Source organism: Ambystoma mexicanum, chromosome 4q (assembly GCF_040938575.1).
Source record: "Ambystoma mexicanum isolate Mex_15411 chromosome 4q, UKY_AmexF1_1, whole genome shotgun sequence".
NCBI classification, from domain to species: domain Eukaryota; kingdom Metazoa; phylum Chordata; class Amphibia; order Caudata; family Ambystomatidae; genus Ambystoma; species Ambystoma mexicanum.
Genome location: NC_090928.1, coordinates 1,190,974,445 through 1,190,990,219, shown reverse-complemented (window position 1 = coordinate 1,190,990,219; position 15,775 = coordinate 1,190,974,445). Strand labels below are relative to the sequence as shown.

The following is a 15,775-nucleotide window of genomic DNA, read 5'->3' as shown; positions in this document are numbered from 1 at the left end:
ATGGATGGCCACACACGGCCTTTGCCTGAATGATGAGAAGACAGAGCTCCTCCTGGTCGGATCCCCAATGACCTACAGAAACTTAGCCCCGACTACTCCAACATCATCCCAGTCGTGAAAAAAGTGAAAAGCTTAGGCTTCTACCTCAACGCCAACACCAACCTCTCCAAAAAAAGTTAATATGATCGCCTCAGCCACTGCCTACACTGGAAAACTAATCAGGGCCTGCAGACCTTTTCTATCTACGAACAGCTGCCTCACTCTGGCTAGGGCCCTCATACAATCGAAGCTGGACTACTGCAATAGCCTCTACCTTGGTGCCAACCAAGCTACAATCAAATTTCAGATCCTCCAAAACAATGCGCTGAGAGTAGCATTAAATATTCCCAGGAGAGAGCACATCTCCCACATAAGAACATCTTGCAAACGGTTATCCATTCAACAAAAAAATATTTTACTTAAAAACCCTCTGCCTCACCTATAAAGCTTTAAACCACCTAGCCCCCCGTACCTCACCACCAAATTCATTTTAAAACCTAGCACTAGAATCACTAGATCTTCCAACACTCTCTGCCTCACAGTGCCTAGATTCACCACCAAAAGAGCTGGGGACTCGAGCTTCACTGTCCTTGCCCCTCAACTTTGGGACACCTTACCGCTGAATATTAAATTGACCAAATCCTTCCAATCGTTCAGAAAATTAGTCACTAGTTGGCTTTTGGAGAAGGCAATCCTTAGATAGACTAATCTCATTACTAACTGCACATATTGTACATACCTTGAAATGTTTAACCGTGTAACCCAACTACCTGCTTTTATATACTGTATATGGCATATTACCGCCACAATTGTATAACTGCAAAAAAATGTCTATATATACTGTAACTATGTAACCTGGTCTTAAGCGCCCATTTACCCCTGGGTCTGGAGCGCTATACTAAATAAATAAACCAATACAGTGGGATGAAGGCTCTATGAATCAAAGAGCAAACCCACTCAATAGAAATGAATACATCTCTTCCATTCCAGTGGGTCTTAACCAGAGATTTGAAGCCCCTCAATGGCATATTTGTAAGCGTATATAGCAATAGTGATCAGAAGCCGAACTTTGTAGGCAATATAGTTGCTAGATATGCATGCCAGCAAAGATCTTTAATCCAGCATCCCTCTTCATAAGCTGGAAGACCAATTCATTATGGATCTTCTAAAGCTGCACAGCAGCGAGGACTTTTAGCAACAGCCTCCTCTGTCTTTAAGGTGATCAGTACTAGCAGGAGCAAGCTCAGACATGGTCGCTAGCTCCCGCTGGGGCATGTCACAGTCATCAGATGCACGGCCGAATTGGTCAGAAATAGGACGCGCAGTGATCATGCAGAGTCATGAACTTGAACTCTGCTATTTAAAGAGTCTTCCCAGTTGGTCCAGAAGCCAATCGGAATGGGACTTCTGTGCCAGATCTCCATGAAGTTGTATTGGTGCAGTGGTAAAGCAGAGTGGCGTGGTAGCGAAGTGGAGGGAAGCACAAACTGCATTCAGCATCAAGGTGCTCTTGCGGTGTGAATACGGGGCAGAGCGGAACAACTCTGGGTCACCCACCACGCTTCAGTTGGACCATCCCAGAAGAAGCGATGTACCTGGAACTTGAGTGCTAAAAGAGGAGCAAGGCATACAATGACTGTCACATGGGGACGCCATCTTGGATTATGATGGCACAAGCAGAGGTAAAGGACAAAGCAGAAGAGAGATCTACTGGGAGGGAAAGGTCAAGAAAATTATTGGAGGTGCACCAAATCCAAAGAGATGGCCTGAATGCAAACAATATTAGCAGTTAATGCCAGAGTTCCAAGCCATCGGATTGGCCCAGATGATATGATAGTCTATTTACATAGCGCCTATACACAATGTGTTTCAAAGCGCTTCAAGGCAAGGGAGGGAACAAGGGAAAATACAATGACATTCTTACAGGCCATGAACCTCTCAAAACCCTTGCTATTGTGGCTCTTTATCTGGAGAACTATGTAACCAATCACAGTATAGCGAAGGGCTTAGAGACATTCTCTTAAGTGATGGTTCAGATGAAATCCCTTGGATGGAATTTAAGAATGAAATCTGAAATGCTGTGGCCTGAATCATCTACTAAAAACACATAATTTTCAAGGTTGAGTTGAACACTTATAATATGCTCGCTCACCCAGCGCAAAAATAAAATAAAAAAAAAAAGTCGGTTTGGTTTGAGTCTCATGTAGAAATGACTTATCTACATTTTATTTTTTCACAGAGGTCGAAAATACAATTTTTTTGGTAATCCAATTTTTTAAGATGCCTTTTCGTTTTTGGGACTTTTTTTAACAGAGGGGCGAGACCCCCCCCCCCCCGCTGCCTCTCACATTGCCCCAACCTTAATTTATTCCCTTACCCAACCCCCCTCCCCAATCTAGTCTCTTTAAAAAAGTTGAAAAATTAGATGAAATAAACGCTGCGTTTTCGACCGTGTCTTTATTCATTCAGATTTTTGAGGGAATACCGAAAGGACCAATCCGCATTACAGTCCCCAACATAAAACTCAAGATTGACTCATCTTCCAATAACTGCACTGATCACTGCATACAAGTAATACCGATGGTGATTACTGGAAGGTTTTGAATTATTCATCACCACGAGCATTGCTTTGGGCAGTCCAGCAGACCATTGTTTTTTGCAACCTGCCAAGCAATGTATATCAGTACAGTAGAGTCAATGGAAGAACGATTTGGACCCCCTATCCGCTCATGCACATATTTGACTCCTGAACATTATACAAAACACAACAGCATGAGCAGATGAAATAAAGACTATGGGGCTGACGCATGGAATTATTTGCGCCGAAAACGGGGATTTGTGCGCCATTCTGCCCAAATCCCCATTTGTCAAACAGGGGCCAGATTACAGAAACTTTGCACCAGTACAAGTGCAAAGTTGCACGGTATTAGCACTAGGGCAAAGTTAGCCCGATTTATTTAAACACTGGGGCATATTAGAAAACTACTGCACCATGACAAGTGCAACTTGGCATGGTGTAGGCATCAGGGCAAAATTTGCTCTTGGGCAAAAAAGATAGATTTTCACAGCATTATTGCAACAGGGCAAAGTTTGCCCTAGTGCTAATACAGAATGGTATTAGCACTAGGGCAAACTTTGCCGGGTGAAAAAATTCATCAAAATCTTTTTTGCACTCTGGCATGATAGAAGCACTAGGGCAAAAATTGTCAAACTGTACTTGTCATGGTGCGATAGTTCTCTTATATGTCCTAGTGTTTTTAAAAATAGGGCAAACTTTGCCCTAGTGCTAATACCGTGCCACTTTACACTTGTACTGGTGCAAAGTTTCTGTAATCTAGCCCCAGGGGTTTGCGGGCAGAATGGCGCCCAAATCCCCATTTTTCGGCGCAAAAGATTCCATGAATTCGCCCCTAAGAATGTCCATGAAAAGATAGTTTGCTGCAGTTCACTATATAGATAGGACTACTTACTGTGTGAGCTCGATTGTGGCTTTGCGGGAAAAGGTCCATGCTGTACGTTCCTTCGCATCTTTGGGGATTTCCTTTTTATCTTCGTAACCCATGAAATAAAGTGAAAATTTCATAGCCGGAAAATCGCACTTCTGCAAAAGTCTGGAAGAAAAAAAACATTCACTTAAGGCCATTACTTTTCACAGCAGCAGAAGTAGGGTGGAAATGGGGACCTCAATAAAGGGAGCTGCAAAACTGCTCGCGCTGAGGGACAGCTCCTTTGGAAGCATGGCATGCATGTTGACCTGGTCAGGTTTGCTAAAGAATTCAACTGCACATTGCTTTACGTGGGTTTGGCCTCAGGCTGGACAGCAGAGATTCTTAGTGTGGACTTTAGAGTCTCCCGAATTCCTGCTGCGGGTCCTGCTATCCCCTCTCGGGGCACCAAGGGAACCGTAAACCGATTCCTTTTGCAAAGGAACATTGTTTTTTTTGCTTTTCACAATTGAATAGTATTTCAGAAACAGGAAGAGGGCACAATAAAGTTACTATTTCAACTTACAAAGTTGCAAGCTTGCATATTAATAGATAAATATAGCTTTATAAAACATTGTGAAAAATAGAAATGTAAATGTCAGTACGAATACAGATCAAGGACAAAAATGGCTGGAGCAGTGTATCAAGCATAACCGACACGTGCTATGTGCACGTGGGGAGGAGGGACTTAATCCACTGGGTACATGTTGCATTGTATTTATAGAGCGCTTAACATAGAAATCAGTACATGTATTTATGTCAAATGAACAAATCAAGCGGAAAGAAAATGGTCCTTATGACGAGATTTATGAAGAGATAATGAAGATCAAGACTACAAGATGAAAGGGAGAATATTCCACGCCTTAGTGCGAGGAAAGCAAAGTAGCGAAAACAAGAGCCATAAAGGAGGTCAAGCGAAGAAAGATACTGCGACCAAAGAGGACAAGAAGGGGAATAAAAAGTAGTAAGAGAAAAGGAGTGCTAAGCCGTCAAGGCATTTGAAAACAATAGAGAGAGCATTCAAAAGTAGACCGGATTCAAAGGGTAACCACCGGAGTGTATGCAAAGACAATGTGAGTCCCGTTGGGCGAGACAACGCAACGCTAATTGAGGAGTGAGAATGAAGAAAGAGGGGCAAGCCGAGAGGCAGGACAACTAGAGCAATCCCCCCATTGGTCACCCCCACCTCTTGTAGACACAGCATGTCACCTCAACAGCACGTCACCTCATCAACAGCACTGTGACCCTGAACCATTCAAAGCTTCAAATGACCAGTGTCACATTAGATAAGAGAATAGGTAGGACCAACCCAGTTCCACACCCGAAGGAAAGGTTCAGAGACACCAATCACTCCATACACTACTCACTATGATACAGCTGGAGCCACGCAGCACCATCACACACCATAGCGAGACAGCCTATAAGGAAGCAGCAACAACCCCACTCACAGGGATACAGCTCAAACGGAACCAAAAAGTATCTGAATCAGGATACAGACCCCCACCAACCCAACCCTCAGCTTTCTGCATACTCAACCCACACAACTTGCACCACCATCTCTCTCCCAGCAATCCACACGCACTTTGCTGTTACCACACTGCATCAACAACGCATCAACAGCACACGAGGTCTCACCCAATCCGATACTTGCACCATAGCCCAGCACTCTGTATATACTGAGCTGAAGCTGCCAACAGCACACCACTTCTGCCACTCTCCTACTCCCCTCCTCCCGACGAAACCAACCCTCCTTCCAATTTACATATCCACCAGAGCGCCTGGGACCAATTCCATTGGCGACAGTGCGCTATACAAGTACCTTTATCATATTACTTCACACAATAACCACAGACAGATTGACCCGCCGCAGCCCCCCTTATAAGCATCCCCCCAAGTGACAGCAACCGGAAGTCAGGCCATGCGGGATGCCTCTTCTCCCTCCCCTCCCCCGGGCTGTGGAGAAAGAGTAGAATGTGACCACCCTGGAAGGGGGCGGCCAGAGGGACAGCACGCTACGTAGGCTGTCCCTCTAGTGCCCCCTGCAGGGGCCCGTCAGCCTGACTAGAGAGCACTAAGAAGGAAATAAGTATCTAAAGTAAGAAATCAACGAGCCTTGCAGATATTAAAGACATTGTAGAACTGTGAGCAGCGAATGAGAGAAAAATTGAACAGAACACCAACATTAAGAGCACAAGCAGGGGGAGGAGGTCGCTGAAGCAGAACATGGAGTAGCTGCTTCTCCATGTCGCTCTGCCCCAGGGCAGAGATTCTGTGCAGCCCTAAGCTGTTGCGCCCAAGAGCCTCTAGAGCAGTGGTGAGATATCAGGGCTTCCATAGATGTTGCATCCTCTCCAGGAAGCAACAGAACACTATAATCCAAGAACAGCACAGAGGTGAGTGCAACCAAGATAGAGCCTGTGGATGTTCGCCAGTGAAGCGGAAAGACCAAAACCCCCAGAGAGTGATGACCAGGAGCAATGGGCCGCAGAGTGGCAAAGGGGCATGCATACTAAGGTGATGTGTGGTGGAGGGACCAGGGGAACCCGATGCAAAATAGCCAGCCCAGATATCCAAGCTGAGACCCCTTCCCACCACCCCACCTGCCCCGCATTCCCCTACCCCTCCCTCCCTGGCGGGAGGGTGTGTTATCGGAGGAGAGGGGAGCCGCAGGAAGCAGTTATTGTCACCGGAGCACACAGAGTAAACAAACTTCCGCTGGGTTCATGTCGAAAACGAGAGGGAAGGGAGAGGCGAGACCAGGCTAAACTGCCTTGGAAACATTGAGAGGGGAGGGAACGTGGATTACATGTGTGGGCAGGACCATTTTGGTTACTTCCAGTGCAAGACTGGTGCACTTGGGCACAGGATACACAATTCCACCCCCCGGCTGGCTGTTAGAGTTACTGGCACAAGGAACACCATAACTGCCTAATCCACGATCCTGGAAAGATACCTCAGAAAGAAAATACAGGTGAAGGCAGAGGGGAGGAATGGTTCTAAGTGATCCGACCGCGGCATATTTTGCTGTCGCCGCAATGTGCGCATGAGAAAGGTGCGAACCACCAAAGGTTTGCACCTTTCTCATGCGAACACATGTACATACTACTGGGGCTGCAGGGGTTTCCCCCGCAACACCCTGCTCACTATACCACACAGTATAGTGAGCGGGATGTTGCGGGGGACAACACCTCCTCCCGCACCCCCCCGCTTTTTTTTTTTAATTATTTTTTTTTAAACGTAACTGCAATGCTACCACCGAAAGGTTCAAACTTCTGGTGTTCGAATCTTTGTGGTAGCATTTTTAGAACTTTTGGTCCTTGCAACCATTTATAGTCGGTCAAAAAGTACAATTCCGAAGGACTGGGTCAGAACTGATAATGACCATAAATAAAGAGAAAGCAAAAAACCTAGTGGCCAAACGAAAATGGAGGCCTACATAACGGGAGTGGCCGGTGCAAAAGGACCGATCCCAGAGGGAAAGCAGACAGAAGTCCCTGAAGAAAGAAGAGACAGGGCCGGATCACGACCTCGGCGGTAACGCTAACGCTATTAGCGCGGGGGCTATTAGCGCGACCGCCATAGCCCCTGGCGCTAATAGCGCGGGATCACGAGTTGGGCAGACTTGGAAGTCCCCATTCCCCATTGAGCCCATTCCCCATTGGGCTCAATGGGGAAAATTCGTGCTCCTACCGCCGGCGGATTTCCTGCCGGCGGTAATAGCGTGAATTTTCGGCGGATTTCCCCCCAGCCAAGAGCGGACCCTTAAATCCGGCGGTAATAGCGCTACTGCCAGATTTAAGGGTTACCGCCAAGGTCGTGATCAGGCCCAGTGACTCCAGGGCGAGCCCGGACATATTGAAGACTATTCAAGGTGCTAAAACACAGCTGAAGCATAGATTAGAGGCAGTGGGCCTGGATGTGGGGCTCCGGTGACAGGACCTACGTAATATCTCATCAATGGTCAAGGAAGCAGAGGACTGCATCTCAGCTGTAGAAGATGTGGTGACCCCTTACAAAGAGAGATGCAATCCCTGCTGAAGAGAATGGAACAACTGGAGAGCAGGATTGAAGAAGCAGAAGGAAGGTCATGAAGCAACAACCTGCACCTGAGCGGACTGCCGGAATTGGCAGAGGGGTACTGTATGGAATTTATTCTGGAAGAATTGATCCAGGGATGGATGGGGCTACAGGGCTTGTCAAAATTATTTTCCATTGTACATGCCCCTAGTGACGGAGCAAACCATCGCCTTCCGGGGGCCCTGCCCAGGCATGTTATTGCTAAGTGCTAAGTGCTAAATGACCATGATAGGGATGTAATCCTGTAAGCAGCCAGGAAGAAGGGCCCACTGGAATATAATGGAGCAATGATTGGGATATATCCAGAATTCACGAATACTGTCCAAAAAGCAAGGCATTCTTTTAATGCAGTGCGAAGAACTCCGAGACAGAAGCCCAATACGCTATGATCTACCGGGCAACAAGCTCCCTGCAGGGTGTGTGCTTCTTCACCCAACCATCAGAGGCATGGAACTAAGCGGATTCGTGTCCACTAACGGTAAATGGACTACCAAGCACAAGAGTAATGGAAGGTACCACTGGGACAAATCTAGAAGAGAGACGCAGAACGGGATAGCAAGCAACAGCCAATGAGACTTCCTATAATATAACAACGTCTCCTACACCCGTGGATCCAACCTATAGAGAGTTGGTGAGGAGTACTTTGTGCATTATGGTGGAGATCCGTTTAGGAGAGCTACAAGAAAACAAAAAATAGTATAAAGAAAAGTAATGATTGGGCATGAATCGAGACATGGTATCTAGGGGAGAGCAGCCTTTTTGCATGGTACATGTCAGGACAGGGATGAACAAAGCTTGTTTTTGGGAATGAGATGCTTCAGATTTGGGAGCAGTATAGGGTGGGGGAGGAGAGGGACAGAACTGGGGAAGTTGGGGTGGGCAGTAGTGGAGGGGGAAGTTGAGGGTGGTTTATGCAAGTTACCAAGCTACAGATACACAGTTCAGGGTAGAAGATAATGCTGCAATAAGACGCGTACACCAAGCACGATACAAGTGGAAGGAATACGCGAGTACTGATGAGGGAGTTCAGGATAGTTAAATGCCGGACATGGCTCCAATGACTAAATTAAATTGGGACTGGTGACGAAATACATCTGGAAACAAAAAAAGGACAAGTGACTTTACTGTAAAAAACCCACCTAATGCAGAGAATATATATATATTATATATATATTCCAGAGAGAACTGGTCCAAGAATAATAGAAACATTGAGTGAATTTGGGTGCTACAGTGGAACAAGTCAGTATTATTGGTGGTGCAAAGGGAAGAGGACGCAATACCAGTTGACGTCCCCTACAAATAGACAGGGAAAGGTTTAAATACCTAAGAATACCAATACAGAGAAATCTAGACCCCATCATTTGTAGACCACAAGAGGATGCAAAACATTGAGCCTCTGTGCCTATTACACCACTGGGCAGAGTCAACCTACTTAAAATGCTGGCTCTTCCCAAGCTACTATATCGACTACAAAACATGCCAGTAAGGATACCTAGAAAATGGTTTGAGGTGAAAAATGACCTGATTAGGGGAATTCCATGGGGAAATAGGAACCCCTAGATCACTATGACAACATTGACGAGATCATTATGGGATGGCAGGGTGGGATTGCCTGATATTAGAAAATATTATTGGGCGTCATAACTAATAGTGGCAAATGAAAGGATGTTCAGCGTACTTTACCTCTCCCATACCAGACTGGAATTATGTCTGCAAGAGAAGAGCTGCTGTTATACGGGAGTCCGGCCTTTGCGCCGCCTTCCTCCCACGGTGCAGAGCTTGGTACATATGGGAAGAGGCTACGAGAAGTATGCAAAGGGCAGGTCACCAGGCAACAGCCCCTAGGGAACAACCCAGGAGTCAGAGCTTAGCAAACAGAGGATACAGCTGCCGCCCCCTCCCCACCCACCGTCCCGTTGACACAGCTGAGAGATAAATGGTAAAGGGACATAGGAACTCTGGAGTGAGGAATGAGTGAAAACAATAGTGGCACAAGAGGTAAATATTTCCTCGAGGATGAGACAGATACAGTACAAAAGAGCATTATGCAATAGATTTGTTATATAAGATGGAGAGAGCGGAAAATGACAGATGCCCCACGTGCAGACAGGCAACAGGTACCTTTTATCACTTGATTTGCGAGTACCCCAAAATCTCAGACTAATGCGACAAGGTTTTACACAAACTCGAGAATTCTAGGCCTTACAGCACGCAAAGACCCCCACAATGTCGTTATTGCATATTAGTAGAGAATATAAAAGGGAGCAGATGGGAAAGAAGAACAAGTTACCCGTGGTAATGCTCTTTCTCCCACGCATTCCTCATCTTATGATATTTCCATATCCAGTATCAGCGGCTTCGGAAAGCTTTTCCAGTAGAGGGCGCGTCGATATCGGTCGACTCCATGTCCCTCAGAGACCCCTGCTGCGATGTCGACGTTATCAATGGTAGAAAGCACATGCATCACCATTGGCTTCTTTTTAAAAGCATGTATAGGATATCCTACTCCCGACAGTTACTTCTCCTGAAAGAGCGAAGACTGCAATCACATGGAAAATTCTACTGCGGGGCAGGTTGGGAGGGGCGATGAGGAATATGGGGGAGGAACATCCAGTTGAAAGAACATTACCATGGGTAAGTAACTTGTTCTTCAAATGGATTGTGTCCTCCCCCAGGTTGAATGAGCTCTAAAACCCTCCGGGGGACCCTTTCCTGCTAATCTGTAGCATTCAAACATTCCCAAAATAATCCAGATTGACAAGGCTTGTTTCGAAATTGACATACCGAATTTGTGGTCGGTATAATCTACAATAAATTGATCGTGTCTCATTTTAGACATCCTGGAGGTGTAAAATGTCAGTGCACGACTAGGATCAAGCCTCTGTCATCTCTCCTCTTCCGTTCCAGGTTGAGAAGGATAACATGAAGGTAACATTATTTACTGAGTTAAATGGAACTCAGACAAAATCTTAGGCAAGAAGGTCGGTTTCACCTTAAGGTCCTTATGGAAAGATTGTATAATGAGGCTTGAAAGACAAGGCCTGAAGTTCACTCACTAATGGCCACTAAAATGATGGTCTTTAAAGGTTAATAACCTTAAAGAACAGGTATGGATAGGCTCAAAAGGAGTACACATTAGAAAATCCCAAATTGGGACTAGAACTGGGAGAAGTATTTGCCAGTCCTTTTAAGAATTCTATTACAAGGGGAATCTTGAAGAAAGATACCTCTTCAGAGAAGTGCTTAAAAATAGAGGGTGTTGCAAGATACCCCTTGATTGTACCAACCCGGAGCCCCAAGTTGGACAGCTGTAAGAAGAATGACAACACTATAGGTGTACTGCATGTAAAAGGATCCACTTTCTTATCCCTGCACCAGCTGCAGAATTTGTTCCAATGGCAGCGGTACAAGGACTTTGTTGCTGGCCTTCTGGCCGAAAGCAACATTTCCATTACATCTTTGAGGAGGTCCACATCCTTGCATCTCATCCTCTCATAGACCATGCATGAAAGGTTGAGAGTCTTGGACCTCTGGATGGAGAAGAAAGAAATGCGTACAGGAATGGAAACTCCCAATCCACCATGAACGCATCTCCTAGAGCTCCTCTTAGGGGAAATTCCATTGAACAGTACCATTCACAATTCCAGTTGACACCGATTGCGAACAGATCCACTTGGGGATTTCCACAAAGAGTGAAGATCTCTTGAAGGACTTCCTGAGCTAGTTCCCACTCGTGGGAGACTGCTCTGCCTGCTCAGAGCATGCGCCGCATTCTCCACACCGGCTAGGTGAACTGCCGATAGGGAGATTCGTTCTTGAATTACCCAGTACCAGAGCTGTATTGCCTCTGCACAGTGGTAGTGACCCCTACACCACCTCTCTTGTTGAGGTAGTATATGGCTACTGTGTTGTCTGTTATTATCAGGACGTTATTTCCCCATACAGAGGACAGAAAGGCCTTCAGCGCTAGTCTGATTGCCCTCAGCTCCAACAGGTTGATATGTAGTTTGGACTCCATGGAGAAAAGCAACCACTGATTGCCAGATCATTGGTATGTGCTCCCCACCCTGTGAGTGAGGCGTCCGTTACTACCTTTTTCTCCAGCCATGGTTGCGAAAAGGTTTCGCCCTTCAAAATGTTGTCCTTGCAGGCCTATCATAGGAGATCCAGATTGACTTTGTTTGGAACCCGAAGAAGATCTGACATACTGCCTGTGAATTGGGACCACTGAGTCCGAGAGCCCACTGGAGAGATCTCATTCTCAGGCGAGCCTCTGGAACAAGAAAAATGCAGGATGCCATGAGGCAGAGCAACCTCAGAAAGTCGAAGGACGGGAGCCATTTGGCATGCTGGACTTTAGAAACCATCTGCAAAATGTATTGGAGCCCTTACCTCTGGTAGCATGGCTTTTCCCAGGGATGCATCCAGGACTGCTCCAATGAATAGGAGCTTTTGAGATGGTATCATGTGAGACTTCCTGAAGTTGAGGGATAAGCCCAGTCTGTGAAGGGAGTGACAGGTGGAGCCGAGATGTTCCAGGGCCTGCTTAGGGGGAACTGGCCCTGATCAGCCAATTGTCCAGCTAGGGGTAGAAGTGAATTACCACCCGCCTCCCCCGAGACACCACCATTACCTTGGTGGAAACCCTCGGGTGGAAGTCAGCCCAAATGGCAGACCACGAAACTAATGAGAACGGTGAACCTCCTCAGGTACTGTGTGCTTGTGATGGATTTGCACATGAAAGTAAGCATCCTGAAGGTCCAATGATGCCATCCAGTCCTGAAGCTGGAGAGCCTGAAGGATCTGAGAAAGGGTAACCATTTTGAACTTGTCCTTCTTGAGGAACATGCTCAAGTCTCTTAAATCCAAAATGGGTCTCAATCCTCTGTCCTTTTTTGGAATTAGGAAGTACAGGGAGTACCAACACTTGTTCCTCCCCGCTACAGGTACTGGTTCTATAGCACCTTTCTCTAGCTGGGTCAAGATTTCCTGCATAAGGAGCGGATCTGGAACTTTGAAAGGGTTGTTCGCCGGTGGATGACAGGCTTTTTTAGTAAGGGAAGGTAGTAACTCTCGGCAACTGTTTCCAATGCCCATGCATCGGAAATAATGCCTGCCATTCTTTCAGATGCAATGAGAGTCTGCCTCTCATTGGGGCTGTGTGTACTAAGATCTTAGAGAGGTTTTGAGGTGGCTGGAGCAGTGACTGATGGTAAAGCACTGGCCGGTTAGAGTACCTCTTCCCGGTCCACCACGGGGAAATCATTTTGGACCTCTTTTATTGGACAGTCTTCTCCCCCTTCCAACTGAGGAGTAAAAGCGAAAGGGCCTACCCCTCCAAGTTGTGATGGTTTTGTGTCGGTCTAATAGCAGCACCCCAGGACTTTGATGCCAATTTAGGGGTCTGCAATTTCTCCAGGCTCTCGTCAGCCTTGTTGCCAAATAAATCTGTGCCATCAAAGGGCATGTAAAGCAATCTGGATTGAACATCTGGAGCAAAAAAGACTAACCAGGCAATTCTGTGCATAACTGTACTAGCTGCCATGTACCTGCTGATGTCAGCAGTGTCGAGACCTGTCTGGAGGGATTTGCACATTGCATCTTTCCCATCCTTGACAAGATTTCAAAATCTGTTTCTTTCCTTGATCAGCCGCCATTGCTTCACATTCCCAAACAGTGCAAGTGAATATGGGCAATGTGCACGTAGCATTTGCTGACTTTAGGGCCATACTTCCCGAACAAAAAAAAATTCTTGGCCCAAGCGTAACGCTGGTCATCTCTGTCTGGGGGAATAGTTGGGTATGCGTTCTGTTTAGAGGTCGATGTGGCAGCTTGTACCACTAAACTTGGAGAAGAATGCATGGTCAAGTAACTGGGGTCCCTACTGGACACCCTGTATTTTGATGTTTTTATTCACTCCCGGAACCAAATCTGGCATCTCCCAATTTGCACACTCTGCTTTGCAATGCAAAATAAAAAGGAAGAATATGATTAAGACCCTTCTGCATGGTCAGTAGGGTCTGGTCTCCCAAACTCTAATTCTGGGGATGCATCTAGTCCACTTGTATTTTGCAGGGACTCCTGCAAGTTTTTTATACTTGATTCCTCAGAGATCAAAGGCACAGGGACCCCAGGTGTTCCATACTGAAGACCAGAAGGTCATGAATCATCCGAAGAATGTTCTGCTTCATCAAATCGAAGAAAGTGACTGAAAGAAGTCCTTTCTTGGTAATGTTGTATAAACCTTTTCTGTGATCCTCAATGGCGTCTAAATCTTAGACACTTCGGCATCGAGGACCTGTCAGTCCAATAATGAGTCTTTCGGCGCTGATGGCATCGATGCTTTCCTCAATGAATATTGGTCTTGACTCGAGGGATCCTCTGAGATTTTTCTTTGCCGTCCAGGCCCGACGGCACATAGCTTTTGCCCTTACCCTTTTTCTTGTTGAGTTTTTCGACCTGGGCATGGCTTTCATAAGTTTGAGGGGGTCAAGGCTGCATTCTTGAAAACTTGCATCATTTTTATTCTGAATTTCTCCCACTCAGCTGGAGAGGCTAATTTCATCATATATTTAACCTGTTCTGGGGAGGAACTATACGATTTATGGTGCCTGTTCCTTAAACACTGATGATAAGTACTGAGAATCCCTGCATGATCTCGATTTCTGTCTTTTTACGACGAGGAGAAATATTCATCGACTTGTCTGAAGACACTTTTCTCTATGGGGTCGAAGGGGATTTTGACCTACCGGCCGCTTATTTTCCTTTTTGTTCTTTCAGGGCTTTCACCGTCATCGATAGGCAGGCCTTACAGTTGAAGATCGCGAGAGGAACCCGAGGCACCACAGACACACCCGATGGTGCTCCGTAAGGAACATCTTCGCCCCACAACCTTGGCACTTCTTAAACCCAGATCTCGGAGTCCAAGAGGTTGAAGATGCCATTTTCAAAAATGATACTCGAAGATTCGATAGGGAACCAAGTGTACCGTATCCGAAGCAATAACGTTCGTGAGAAAATGGAACTGAAGCCAACGGTCGCTGTGCGCGCTTTATACCATTGATGACGTCAACATCAAGACGGAGGCCTCTGAGGGACACCGAGTCAACCAACATCGACACGCAGCACCCTCTGCTGGAAAGAACTTTAAACAGCTGAAGCTGGATATGGAAATATAAGAGGAATACATGGGAGGACACAATCCATTCGAAAACTGATTTTGCTGCTATGCTACTCCTTGCTCCCCGGCAGTTTGTTTTCTGAGCTTGATTCTAGGGAAATACTCCCACAAAACTCAGAGCAGGATAGCTTGCTTTGTGATGACCTTAGCCAAGCGTAGAGTGCCCTGGGTCCACTAATAGGGAAGTGGCTTGGAACATTTTAGGAGGAACAGACATCCAGAGGAGGGGGCCGAGATGGATTGGGGTCAATTAAATGAACAGGCTTCCTCCTCGGACTTCAATCCTCCATGAGAATTTCAGGAATGATTTGGCAGACTGGGAGGTAGCGCGCCACATAGGTGTGGGAATTGTGTTGACAAGATTAATATGGGAATCAGGCCCAAAACGATTGCGAAGAGATGTAAATGCTGGAGCAGCATTGGATATGATGTAGACACAATGGAGAGGATTTCAAGTAGTGGGTACGGGTTAACTGAGGGCGTGATTTACCTTTACGTATCATTTAGGAGAGGCAATCTCATTTGGAGGTTCTTGTTATAACAGGTTCTGTTTTTGTGTTATTTTATGGAAGAAAATGTATTAAAAAAGTTTAAAAAGGTTTACTGAGATTCCAAGATGGCGGCTGGGGATGGAGGATGCGTCTGACTGTCTCTCCCCTCTGGGCGCGCTTTACAAGCCCATCAATAATGCATATCGGGCGAGCCTAAGCCCAACTCAAACAAAACCGGTTGGCGGACCAACACCACAAAAAAGGAACAAGTTACTTACCTGTAACTGTTGTTCTCCAGCATGGGTCTGGCATGGATTCACATGCTCATGAATATTCCGTCGTCAGGCTGGGAATCCTCGGTAAAGAAAAAACCAGTATCAGTTTCGTTTCGGATCTGTCTTTCGTAGTAATAACCAATCACTGGTCTCTGCGTCATACTGACCACAGCCAATGACTGCCCTCTACCTAAGCACCGCCTCTGGCAGCCATCTTCAGATTTGGAA

The 15,775-nt window shown here is 46.2% G+C and overlaps 1 protein-coding gene across 1 annotated transcript in view; it reads right to left on the bottom strand.

The window, feature by feature from the left end:
- The window catches only part of GLO1 (glyoxalase I), a 174,553-nt gene that overhangs the window by 76,829 nt on the left and 81,949 nt on the right, over positions 1 to 15,775 (bottom strand). Inside the window, exon 3 of the mRNA XM_069608757.1 lies at positions 3,510 to 3,650. Coding sequence (XP_069464858.1) covers positions 3,510 to 3,650 — 141 coding nt within the window. The remainder of the gene's footprint in view (positions 1 to 3,509; positions 3,651 to 15,775) is intronic.